Source organism: Ranitomeya variabilis, chromosome 1 (assembly GCF_051348905.1).
Source record: "Ranitomeya variabilis isolate aRanVar5 chromosome 1, aRanVar5.hap1, whole genome shotgun sequence".
NCBI classification, from domain to species: Eukaryota; Metazoa; Chordata; class Amphibia; order Anura; family Dendrobatidae; genus Ranitomeya; species Ranitomeya variabilis.
In genome coordinates, this window is record NC_135232.1 from 598910663 (window position 1) to 598925014 (window position 14352).

A 14352-nucleotide genomic window follows, 5' to 3' on the forward strand; every position below is an offset into this window, starting at 1 on the left:
TCTAAAGCCGCTAGGCAAAAATTTATATACTGAACATGAGGTTTTCAGTTTAACATTCTGATCAGACTGTATGAAGCCCACTGCCCCTTCAACTCTATTAAATATGCAAATACAGATAACACTGAGCTCATGCTACTTGGTAAAATAGTATCATTTTATGGATCAAATATTTAGAAATGTATATAAGGCAATTCATAGAAATACATGTGAAGAAAGAGAACCCCGATTTTAGGGCTAAGAGTGCTGTCAAACTGCAAGAAAACAAGTTGGGAGAGTAATAGTTTCTTACTGGATTACGTGCTCTGTTAGCAACTAGTACCTATATGGGCATTATACTGTATGTACACTTGTATTAGGGTTAGGATCACCAAATGAAAGTACCAATATAAGAAATACCACTTATAAGATTGGTAACCCTTCCCAATATCACGGTCTAGCATGTGCAAAAAGAGTGCTGTATATACGGCACCATAAATGCTGGAAATTGGTGGTGTTGCATAATGTTACACAAGCCTAGAAACAATTGCATAGAAACATGAACAGTGTCCATAGCATAAATAATAATGACCCAACTCATAATCGTAGAGAAGTAAATATACTAGAGCACGGTTTGTAATCTTGCGATGAGGAAAATAGGGTCACCAAATAATAGTACCAAATATCAGCAGTTGCAATTGCATGCCATACCATAAGTTTGGTAAGACCGGTGCCCCTCTTCAATGCCCAACTCTAGCAAATACAAATAAAGTCTGGTATAAATAATACCATGATGTGCTGAAAATTAGTTGGGTTGTATAATTTTATAGCAGCATCAAAATCATTACATGGAAACATGACCAGTGTCCATTTCATAATACCCATTGTTTATTGCATTGGCGGCATTTCAGCCCAGAATCACTCCCGACTTCCTGCAGCTCCACTGATATACTCAATTGTAATCACATACTAAAAATACTGATATGCTGCAGAGAACTTTAGTCAGCTTCATGTTTCTCATGGTCTTCTCTGTGACAACTCTGCACGCAATTATGTTATTGAGCTGCCTACATCATTCAGTAGAGTAGAAGTTAGAAGTCAGAACAAGAATGTAGGATGGGTGATGAAAGGGGCTTCTTTGCGTTATTTAGGGGGCATAATGATATAATGGTGCCAAGAGCACAGGGGAGTTTACGTTTACTAAGTGGGCATAGTAACCGTAAAAAACCGCGCAATAGGATTTTATCCAAGGCAGAAAAGGGTGTTAAATAAGGCTATGCTAACCTGATATAGTTGTGTGTACACAAAATTTCCATCATAAATCCAGCTTGCTGCAGGTCCAAAGGGTTATCAGAACGGAATAATTGAGATAAAAAGAATTGGGCTGTATTTATGTACTGAAGTCAATTCTGATGCTGTATTTATGTACTTATGGTGGTTCTTTTGCTGTGTGTATAATGATGATAGTTTTGGCACTGTATTTCTGGTATTGTTGGTGGTTCTGATAATGTATTCCCATACTGTTGATAATTTTGGTGACATATTCCTGTACAGATTGCGGTTCTGGGGACAATTGTGCACAAATGCATCAATCCACAACTTTCAGTTGATATTATATGTGGCTACAGTAATAAAGAATTGTATTTGTTTGACAAGTTAGAAATTACAGAGATGCAACGTTTCGGCTGGAAACAGCCTTTATCAAGCATACAATAAACCACAAGTGGCCATCTTAAATAGTGTGGAATCCAGACATGGGCCAATCACTATCAAGGGCGGCCTTTAATTAATATACCAAAATAACACACAATATATACATTCAATAAAATCCATGCCATTGCGGCAGTGTAGCATATCAAAATTTACACATATCATATAAAAACAGACGAACCGTAGAAAGAAATAAAAACAACCATAAAAGGGAGACATCCCACCAAGAGGTATCAGCCAATCGCCACCTTGTTACCTAGTTGTCATGGTGTTCATCATCAAATATACATAAAGGTGCTCCAATCATCTTTACCGTTAGTGTGCGCACCACGCTATACCTCATGCAGCCTCTTCATGGAGTCCAACAGCTGCAGGACGCCGGCGCACGCGCACAGGGACAACCCACGTCAGCGGTCACATGACCACACCGCAAGTGAACCTCCGCGCACGCGCACAGCGGCCAACAAACCACTCCCACCCGAAACACATGATCACTGACGCAGGCATGTATGAGGCAGGGGGGCGCTGGAGCAGTACGCATCCAGCCACACCCCCTGCCACCCACCAGCCCGCGCTGGAACCGCGTTATCGGGGAAAGCAAGGACCAGCCATATCCATGGCTATCTAGCTAAAAAGAGGACAGCGACATATAAATAAAGATATACACCCAGACATAAGGTGATTTGGCATACAAGGGGAAGAAAGGAATACAGCATAACAGACATCATCGTCAAACAATAGACATAATCCAGATATGCAGATTCCATGAATCCTCCTGATGTCCCTGGATGTCAAATCCCGTAGCCAACTAGAATAAAAGAAAGAAACATCAATACAAGATATGCTTAATCCAACATATTAAATGTATCATACAGAGGAGGGACTCAGACCCTGCATGGGGGAAGGGTTTCAGGGTAAACATATTTGGAGATTATACTCTATATTCAACCCTTTGGGTTGCAAAGTCTCCAAGGTGGAAATCCACCTTAGTTCTTTTTGTTTTAATCTCTGTACCCTATCTCCACCCCTCCTCAACACAGGGACCCCATCGATAACCCTAAACCTTAATTGATTGATAGAGTGCCTACATTCATGGAAGTGTTTAGGAATTGGCAAATCAAGCATTTGCGTCCTGATGGTACTTTTATGTTTGCTCACACGTGCTCTTATCTCCATCGTGGTCTCACCAACGTACATGAGACCACATGGGCATATTATCAGATAAATCACAAATTTCGAAGAGCACGTGTAGCGTTCTTTTATCAGAAACCTCTTTCCAGTCTGGGGGTGACTGAAACTATCCCCCTTCAACATATTGCTGCAACATGAACAACTTAGACAGGGAAAGTTGCCCATTCGTGGTGGACATAAAGTCCTTTGGAGGGCAACCTTGCCTGTCCCAACATCAGAGTTGACCAATCTATCTTTCAGATTGCGACCCCGTCTGTATGAGAGAATGGGGCGCAAACCGAAGTCCTGCACAAGAGGTAATCCTTTGTTCAATATTCCCCAGTGTTTATTAAGGATATTGGCAATCCCATTACTCGCTGGGCAATATGTGGAAACGAATGGTATGCGTTTCTGTTTCACTTTGGTTCTGTGTACTAGCAAATCACCATCTGATAACCCCATAAGTTTTTCTTTTTGGTGAATCACCTTCCTACTCGGATAGCCCCTACGAATAAATTTTTCACACATCTCTTCCAACCTCAAATCACGTGTGTCATTATCAGAGACTATCCTCCGTACACGGACCAACTGACTCCACGGAAGCGAGTCCATCATCCTCCTTGGGTGATAACTGTCGTAATAAAGAAGACTATTCCTGTCAGTACTTTTTGTAAACAGGTCAGTACACAAAATGTCATCTTGTTTATATACCATCGTATCCAAGAACTGTAAACGATCCACCGAATGTGTCATGGTGAATCCCAGTTCTGGATGTGCACTATTGAGTTCAACCAAGAACTTCGAGAGCTCATCATAAGACCCCTCCCACACACAGAAGATGTCGTCGATGTAGCGCCACCAAGCCCGGACATGACCCCAGAAGCTGGAACTGTACACGAATTGATCCTCGAGCACCGCCATGTAGATGTTAGCATACGTGGGGGCCACATTGGACCCCATGGCGGTGCCCCGTAGCTGCTGGTAGTAATCATCCCCCAAAAGAAAAAAATTCCTAGTGAGGATGAACTCCAGCAGCGTGAGGACCAACCGTGCACAATCCGGGGCCACGTCCGAGCCCGATAGCGCCACACCGACAGCATCCAATCCTCTTTCGTGTTCAATAGATGTATATAAAGATATAACATCAAACGACACTAGGATAGTGGAGGCACCAACTTGGACATTATTGATTTTTTCCAAGAAGTCACCCGTATCCCTAATGTACGAGCGAGCGGAGGTAGCGAAACGCCGAAGGATCCTATCCAAAAAAATGGCTACCTTGTTGCACATGGACCCTCTCCCCGATACAATCGGACGACCGGGGGGACAAAACAATTTTTTGTGAATCTTAGGGAGGGTATACAGAACTGGGGTAACAGGGGCAACAACAAACAAAAATTCTGAAAGCTTTTGATCGATAAGTCCACTAGTCAAGGAGTCCTCAATCAGAAGCTTAAGTTCCCTTTGGAAACGAATGGTAGGGTCACACTGTAACTTCAAATATACCGCAGAGTCAGCAAACTGTCCCATAATCTCAGCTCTATATTTGACCGTATCCATGATCACAACCGCACCGCCTTTATCGGCCGGTTTAATTGTAATTTCGGTCTTATTTGATAAACTAGATAGAGCTTGTCTTTCCACATTCGATAGATTATTATATCCAGAATTTTGAAAGTTAGATTTCAAACGCTTAACATCTCTCTCCACTAATTCAACATACGATTCAACAAAATGATTTTTAATCGGGGGTTGAAAGGAACTACGATTGAACAAACCCGCCCCTTTAAGGGTGAAACCACCATCTTCCCCCTCCGTTGTTCTATCAGAATCATATTGAGTCCCTGAAAAATAAGTGGTCAGGCGTAGTCTCCTAAAGAAAGCAAATAAATCACATTCAATCTGGAACCAGTCTGGTGAATTTCTAGGACAGAACGAAAGCCCCTTAGACAGCACATCATACTCAGTCTCTGACAGTTGTATAGAAGATATATTTACCACCAGTTCCCTATGATTCAGTTCATTTTCCGCCGTTCGTCCATGTTCCGCGTTCTCATCGGGGATCTGTGAAACTTCCTCTGTTCTTGCTCTATAGCGTTGCCTCCTGTGTTTCCTCCCGCCTCTGCGGTTCCTTTTTTTGCTGGTAATCTGTCCGGTTTCTTGATACCTAAAAAAACGGAAGAAGAGGAAGAAGAGGCTCCAACGGTGGAGTCATCAGTGGAGTCAGACTCTGCTGTAGTAAAGCCAAATTTATGTGGGTCTTTGGCTCGTGGTCTCCTCCTATTTTTTGGTTGAAAAGTTCTGGGTCTCCTATTATTCGACACATACTGTGTGCTGGAGTGCCATGAAAAAACACGACCCGACTTATAGTCCTCAACATCACGGAACCATTTAACTCTCTTTGTCTTTTCAATATCCTCACGAAACTTCACTAAATTCGCCTCCAACCGAGAGTTATATGCCTCCAGATCTTGTGTGGACATAAGATTAGTCAGTTGTAACTCTAAATCCGCCACAATAGGTTTCACAAGTTCCATCTCCTTCTGAAGAAACTCAATGTTGAGGAGCATTATATCAAAGGAAAATTTATTTGTAATAGATTCAAATTTGTTACAGAACTGCACGTTCTCAGCAAGTAAAGTCGGGCGTAGATGTGGACGTAAGCCCCGTGGTATTCTACGGGCTTTATAGTATTCAATTAAAGTCGTCATATGCAGTTCAAGAGAAATCAGTCTCCTCTTTTCACCCTCATGTTTCTTGCGGAGCATATCCGCAGTAGGTCTACTCAAAAAGGCATTATCAACAGAGGTAACGGATAAAATCCGTAGAGCATCCTCATCTGTATATGAAAAAGTTGCGGCAGTCTCCAGTTCACCCACCTCTGGAGCAATAGAGGGCTCCATAGCCCCTCTCAGGTGCACGCTGGTTCAGATTCAGTCAGCATAAACAAAATAGTTAACCAACAGCACTCCAATACCCACGGTGCACGCTCCTCAGTCCATGAATCCAACTGGACCAATACTCACAACAAAATTGAAGAAAGGAGCAGCATCCATATCCAGGTGAAAAAATAGAAAAACTTTATTCTGCCATTACAGAGATGCAACGTTTCGGCTGGAAACAGCCTTTATCAAGCATACAATAAACCACAAGTGGCCATCTTAAATAGTGTGGAATCCAGACATGGGCCAATCACTATCAAGGGCGGCCTTTAATTAATATACCAAAATAACACACAATATATACATTCAATAAAATCCATGCCATTGCGGCAGTGTAGCATATCAAAATTTACACATATCATATAAAAACAGACGAACCGTAGAAAGAAATAAAAACAACCATAAAAGGGAGACATCCCACCAAGAGGTATCAGCCAATCGCCACCTTGTTACCTAGTTGTCATGGTGTTCATCATCAAATATACATAAAGGTGCTCCAATCATCTTTACCGTTAGTGTGCGCGCCACGCTATACCTCATGCAGCCTCTTCATGGAGTCCAACAGCTGCAGGACGCCGGCGCACGCGCACAGGGACAACCCACGTCAGCGGTCACATGACCACACCGCAAGTGAACCTCCGCGCACGCGCACAGCGGCCAACAAACCACTCCCACCCGAAACACATGATCACTGACGCAGGCATGTATGAGGCAGGGGGGCGCTGGAGCAGTACGCATCCAGCCACACCCCCTGCCACCCACCAGCCCGCGCTGGAACCGCGTTATCGGGGAAAGCAAGGACCAGCCATATCCATGGCTATCTAGCTAAAAAGAGGACAGCGACATATAAATAAAGATATACACCCAGACATAAGGTGATTTGGCATACAAGGGGAAGAAAGGAATACAGCATAACAGACATCATCGTCAAACAATAGACATAATCCAGATATGCAGATTCCATGAATCCTCCTGATGTCCCTGGATGTCAAATCCCGTAGCCAACTAGAATAAAAGAAAGAAACATCAATACAAGATATGCTTAATCCAACATATTAAATGTATCATACAGAGGAGGGACTCAGACCCTGCATGGGGGAAGGGTTTCAGGGTAAACATATTTGGAGATTATACTCTATATTCAACCCTTTGGGTTGCAAAGTCTCCAAGGTGGAAATCCACCTTAGTTCTTTTTGTTTTAATCTCTGTACCCTATCTCCACCCCTCCTCAACACAGGGACCCCATCGATAACCCTAAACCTTAATTGATTGATAGAGTGCCTACATTCATGGAAGTGTTTAGGAATTGGCAAATCAAGCATTTGCGTCCTGATGGTACTTTTATGTTTGCTCACACGTGCTCTTATCTCCATCGTGGTCTCACCAACGTACATGAGACCACATGGGCATATTATCAGATAAATCACAAATTTCGAAGAGCACGTGTAGCGTTCTTTTATCAGAAACCTCTTTCCAGTCTGGGGGTGACTGAAACTATCCCCCTTCAACATATTGCTGCAACATGAACAACTTAGACAGGGAAAGTTGCCCATTCGTGGTGGACATAAAGTCCTTTGGAGGGCAACCTTGCCTGTCCCAACATCAGAGTTGACCAATCTATCTTTCAGATTGCGACCCCGTCTGTATGAGAGAATGGGGCGCAAACCGAAGTCCTGCACAAGAGGTAATCCTTTGTTCAATATTCCCCAGTGTTTATTAAGGATATTGGCAATCCCATTACTCGCTGGGCAATATGTGGAAACGAATGGTATGCGTTTCTGTTTCACTTTGGTTCTGTGTACTAGCAAATCACCATCTGATAACCCCATAAGTTTTTCTTTTTGGTGAATCACCTTCCTACTCGGATAGCCCCTACGAATAAATTTTTCACACATCTCTTCCAACCTCAAATCACGTGTGTCATTATCAGAGACTATCCTCCGTACACGGACTAACTGACTCCACGGAAGCGAGTCCATCATCCTCCTTGGGTGATAACTGTCGTAATAAAGAAGACTATTCCTGTCAGTACTTTTTGTAAACAGGTCAGTACACAAAATGTCATCTTGTTTATATACCATCGTATCCAAGAACTGTAAACGATCCACCGAATGTGTCATGGTGAATCCCAGTTCTGGATGTGCACTATTGAGTTCAACCAAGAACTTCGAGAGCTCATCATAAGACCCCTCCCACACACAGAAGATGTCGTCGATGTAGCGCCACCAAGCCCGGACATGACCCCAGAAGCTGGAACTGTACACGAATTGATCCTCGAGCACCGCCATGTAGATGTTAGCATACGTGGGGGCCACATTGGACCCCATGGCGGTGCCCCGTAGCTGCTGGTAGTAATCATCCCCAAAAAGAAAAAAATTCCTAGTGAGGATGAACTCCAGCAGCGTGAGGACCAACCGTGCACAATCCGGGGCCACGTCCGAGCCCGATAGCGCCACACCGACAGCATCCAATCCTCTTTCGTGTTCAATAGATGTATATAAAGATATAACATCAAACGACACTAGGATAGTGGAGGCACCAACTTGGACATTATTGATTTTTTCCAAGAAGTCACCCGTATCCCTAATGTACGAGCGAGCGGAGGTAGCGAAACGCCGAAGGATCCTATCCAAAAAAATGGCTACCTTGTTGCACATGGACCCTCTCCCCGATACAATCGGACGACCGGGGGGACAAAACAAATTTTTGTGAATCTTAGGGAGGGTATACAGAACTGGGGTAACAGGGGCAACAACAAACAAAAATTCTGAAAGCTTTTGATCGATAAGTCCACTAGTCAAGGAGTCCTCAATCAGAAGCTTAAGTTCCCTTTGGAAACGAATGGTAGGGTCACACTGTAACTTCAAATATACCGCAGAGTCAGCCAACTGTCCCATAATCTCAGCTCTATATTTGACCGTATCCATGATCACAACCGCACCGCCTTTATCGGCCGGTTTAATTGTAATTTCGGTCTTATTTGATAAACTAGATAGAGCTTGTCTTTCCACATTCGATAGATTATTATATCCAGAATTTTGAAAGTTAGATTTCAAACGCTTAACATCTCTCTCCACTAATTCAACATACGATTCAACGAAATGATTTTTAATCGGGGGTTGAAAGGAACTACGATTGAACAAACCCGCCCCTTTAAGGGTGAAACCACCATCTTCCCCCTCCGTTGTTCTATCAGAATCATATTGAGTCCCTGAAAAATAAGTGGTCAGGCGTAGTCTCCTAAAGAAAGCAAATAAATCACATTCAATCTGGAACCAGTCTGGTGAATTTCTAGGACAGAACGAAAGCCCCTTAGACAGCACATCATACTCAGTCTCTGACAGTTGTATAGAAGATATATTTACCACCAGTTCCCTATGATTCAGTTCATTTTCCGCCGTTCGTCCATGTTCCGCGTTCTCATCGGGGATCTGTGAAACTTCCTCTGTTCTTGCTCTATAGCGTTGCCTCCTGTGTTTCCTCCCGCCTCTGCGGTTCCTTTTTTTGCTGGTAATCTGTCCGGTTTCTTGATACCTAAAAAAACGGAAGAAGAGGAAGAAGAGGCTCCAACGGTGGAGTCATCAGTGGAGTCAGACTCTGCTGTAGTAAAGCCAAATTTATGTGGGTCTTTGGCTCGTGGTCTCCTCCTATTTTTTGGTTGAAAAGTTCTGGGTCTCCTATTATTCGACACATACTGTGTGCTGGAGTGCCATGAAAAAACACGACCCGACTTATAGTCCTCAACATCACGGAACCATTTAACTCTCTTTGTCTTTTCAATATCCTCACGAAACTTCACTAAATTCGCCTCCAACCGAGAGTTATATGCCTCCAGATCTTGTGTGGACATAAGATTAGTCAGTTGTAACTCTAAATCCGCCACAATAGGTTTCACAAGTTCCATCTCCTTCTGAAGAAACTCAATGTTGAGGAGCATTATATCAAAGGAAAATTTATTTGTAATAGATTCAAATTTGTTACAGAACTGCACGTTCTCAGCAAGTAAAGTCGGGCGTAGATGTGGACGTAAGCCCCGTGGTATTCTACGGGCTTTATAGTATTCAATTAAAGTCGTCATATGCAGTTCAAGAGAAATCAGTCTCCTCTTTTCACCCTCATGTTTCTTGCGGAGCATATCCGCAGTAGGTCTACTCAAAAAGGCATTATCAACAGAGGTAACGGATAAAATCCGTAGAGCATCCTCATCTGTATATGAAAAAGTTGCGGCAGTCTCCAGTTCACCCACCTCTGGAGCAATAGAGGGCTCCATAGCCCCTCTCAGGTGCACGCTGGTTCAGATTCAGTCAGCATAAACAAAATAGTTAACCAACAGCACTCCAATACCCACGGTGCACGCTCCTCAGTCCATGAATCCAACTGGACCAATACTCACAACAAAATTGAAGAAAGGAGCAGCATCCATATCCAGGTGAAAAAATAGAAAAACTTTATTCTGCCATTACAGAGATGCAACGTTTCGGCTGGAAACAGCCTTTATCAAGCATACAATAAACCACAAGTGGCCATCTTAAATAGTGTGGAATCCAGACATGGGCCAATCACTATCAAGGGCGGCCTTTAATTAATATACCAAAATAACACACAATATATACATTCAATAAAATCCATGCCATTGCGGCAGTGTAGCATATCAAAATTTACACATATCATATAAAAACAGACGAACCGTAGAAAGAAATAAAAACAACCATAAAAGGGAGACATCCCACCAAGAGGTATCAGCCAATCGCCACCTTGTTACCTAGTTGTCATGGTGTTCATCATCAAATATACATAAAGGTGCTCCAATCATCTTTACCGTTAGTGTGCGCGCCACGCTATACCTCATGCAGCCTCTTCATGGAGTCCAACAGCTGCAGGACGCCGGCGCACGCGCACAGGGACAACCCACGTCAGCGGTCACATGACCACACCGCAAATGAACCTCCGCGCACGCGCACAGCGGCCAACAAACCACTCCCACCCGAAACACATGATCACTGACGCAGGCATGTATGAGGCAGGGGGGCGCTGGAGCAGTACACATCCAGCCACACCCCCTGCCACCCACCAGCCCGCGCTGGAACCGCGTTATCGGGGAAAGCAAGGACCAGCCATATCCATGGCTATCTAGCTAAAAAGAGGACAGCGACATATAAATAAAGATATACACCCAGACATAAGGTGATTTGGCATACAAGGGGAAGAAAGGAATACAGCATAACAGACATCATCGTCAAACAATAGACATAATCCAGATATGCAGATTCCATGAATCCTCCTGATGTCCCTGGATGTCAAATCCCGTAGCCAACTAGAATAAAAGAAAGAAACATCAATACAAGATATGCTTAATCCAACATATTAAATGTATCATACAGAGGAGGGACTCAGACCCTGCATGGGGGAAGGGTTTCAGGGTAAACATATTTGGAGATTATACTCTATATTCAACCCTTTGGGTTGCAAAGTCTCCAAGGTGGAAATCCACCTTAGTTCTTTTTGTTTTAATCTCTGTACCCTATCTCCACCCCTCCTCAACACAGGGACCCCATCGATAACCCTAAACCTTAATTGATTGATAGAGTGCCTACATTCATGGAAGTGTTTAGGAATTGGCAAATCAAGCATTTGCGTCCTGATGGTACTTTTATGTTTGCTCACACGTGCTCTTATCTCCATCGTGGTCTCACCAACGTACATGAGACCACATGGGCATATTATCAGATAAATCACAAATTTCAAAGAGCACGTGTAGCGTTCTTTTATCAGAAACCTCTTTCCAGTCTGGGGGTGACTGAAACTATCCCCCTTCAACATATTGCTGCAACATGAACAACTTAGACAGGGAAAGTTGCCCATTCGTGGTGGACATAAAGTCCTTTGGAGGGCAACCTTGCCTGTCCCAACATCAGAGTTGACCAATCTATCTTTCAGATTGCGACCCCGTCTGTATGAGAGAATGGGGCGCAAACCGAAGTCCTGCACAAGAGGTAATCCTTTGTTCAATATTCCCCAGTGTTTATTAAGGATATTGGCAATCCCATTACTCGCTGGGCAATATGTGGAAACGAATGGTATGCGTTTCTGTTTCACTTTGGTTCTGTGTACTAGCAAATCACCATCTGATAACCCCATAAGTTTTTCTTTTTGGTGAATCACCTTCCTACTCGGATAGCCCCTACGAATAAATTTTTCACACATCTCTTCCAACCTCAAATCACGTGTGTCATTATCAGAGACTATCCTCCGTACACGGACCAACTGACTCCACGGAAGCGAGTCCATCATCCTCCTTGGGTGATAACTGTCGTAATAAAGAAGACTATTCCTGTCAGTACTTTTTGTAAACAGGTCAGTACACAAAATGTCATCTTGTTTATATACCATCGTATCCAAGAACTGTAAACGATCCACCGAATGTGTCATGGTGAATCCCAGTTCTGGATGTGCAGTAAAGTTTTTCTATTTTTTCACCTGGATATGGATGCTGCTCCTTTCTTCAATTTTGTTGTGAGTATTGGTCCAGTTGGATTCATGGACTGAGGAGCGTGCACCGTGGGTATTGGAGTGCTGTTGGTTAACTATTTTGTTTAAGTTAGAAATTACATCCGTATTTTTGTAACGATTAGATTTTTGCATTTGATGAGGGGAAGGGCAAAATGTTCAACTTCGGTTTCCTGTGTAATCATAGTAGATCCTGTACTCTCTTTAAATACTTGTTTAACAACGACTATATAATCAGAACTCAAAGAGATTATTTATTATCACAGTTTATTTCTGGTTTTACATAAGACTTGATAAAAATGTACATGTAGTTTTAGTTACTATTATATGTTCTTAGGCCTTATTAACTTCATAGGTCAACAGAATCCTCCGGATACATAGTTTTACTTGTTGAATACATCTACTCAAGTTATGACAGCTGTCTTCAAAGTCAACTTTTCCACAATATTGTGCTCATCACTTTTTTCAGAAACAGTCTAACTTAAATGAAATCATGAATCAAACAAGACCAAACTGGTTTATTCTACTTAGTGTATCCACTGTACCTCACCTTCAGGTGCTCTGCTTCCTTGTATTCTTGGTGATGTACATGATTATACTTTCTGGCAACTTTTTACTAATCATTGTGGTGAGGAGTAACCCAAACTTACACAGCCCTATGTATTTCTTCTTGAGTAATCTCTCTTTCATTGACATTTGCTTCTCCTCCACCATAGTTCCTGTACTCCTCAAAAATACTTTATCTAAAGACCAAAGTATTTCCCTTTTGGGTTGTGGTTTTCAGATGTCCTTCTCGTTGGTTCTTGGGGCAACAGAGTGTATTTTACTTTCAGTTATGGCTTATGATAGGTTTGCCGCTATTTGTAGACCATTACACTACACCACTATTATGAACAAGAAGGTGTGTGTTTGTTTAGCTCTGATATCATGGAGTATGGGTGTAATAAATGCCCTCATACATGTAACACTTGTTTTTCAATTACCATTATGCAGTAATTATGTGAATCATTTCTTTTGTGAGGTGCCTCTTTTCCTAAGACTGTCCTGCAAAGATCCTTGGCTCAATGAGGTTGCAATGTATATAGCAGCTGGGATCATTGCTATGTGTGCTTTCTTCTTGACCTTAGTTTCATATGTCAATATCATTGCCACCATTTTGAAGATTCGCTCCTCAAACGGAAGACAGAAAGCTTTCTCTACGTGTGCCTCGCACCTCACTGTAGTAACCCTTTATTATGGAACCATTATGATTGTGTATTTTCAGCCTCGATCTTCATTCTCTCCAGAGACAAACAACTCTGTATCTGTTCTCTACACGGTGGTTACTCCAATGTTGAATCCCATCATCTACAGCATCAGAAATAAGGATGTTAAGAACTCAATATTAAAGCAAGTGAACAAGAATAGGAAATATTAAAATATGGTGAAGTGAGTCTAGTGGTGTATTTAAAAGAGAGAGGTCCCATTAAAAGCTTCAAAATGGGTCTCCACTATTGGTCCATTTTGTGCTACCCGAGAAAAAAAGCCGATGGTACCGATCCTTTTTGTAATGAGTGATAACAACCTCCAGACAAGATGTCTCCATTCCTTATCTGCTAGACACTACCAAGTACTATGGCAATGGCTCACTATAATGGCCCTCTGCTACTGACTCAGGCCTTCTGTAATCAATGCTGATAGGTTATTTAGGGTCTAATTATTCTATGTCATTCTTTTACACTATTTATCCAGTCTCTCTAAATAGCAGGACAACAGACTTTTCACTTCTAAACTGCTGCAGCATTAGCATAACTTAGTACTACCATGCAAATTCATGGGGCTAACATGTCTAGCAATAATATCAGCCTAAATGGTAACAGGATGGATGGTGTCCACCTTTACCGTGTTACCATTCCATTGCAAAACTATTAAAGTAGAAACTTCTTAGAGCTGAAGTCATTGACAGCCTCCGTATCAGTATTGAATTTCTAACAACATAACATTTTTTAAATGTGTATTTACATTTTTTTTCACTTTCACAAAAACTTCTCTCCCATGGGGGGTTCTG

General features: G+C 42.4%; 1 protein-coding gene across 1 annotated transcript; it reads left to right on the top strand.

Annotated features, from left to right (window-relative positions):
* Nucleotides 1-12798: 12798 nt before the first annotated feature.
* LOC143808410 (olfactory receptor-like protein OLF1) lies at nucleotides 12799-13722 on the top strand. The gene has a single exon (XM_077291076.1). The coding sequence runs from the start codon at nucleotides 12799-12801 to the stop codon at nucleotides 13720-13722; it is 924 nt and encodes a 307-aa protein (XP_077147191.1).
* The last annotated feature ends 630 nt before the right edge of the window (nucleotides 13723-14352 follow it).

What these genes read in the sequence shown, in the direction of transcription:
- LOC143808410 (XM_077291076.1), top strand. Translation starts at nt 12,799, where the DNA reads ATGAATCAAACAAGACCAAACTGGTTTATTCTACTTAGTGTATCCACT.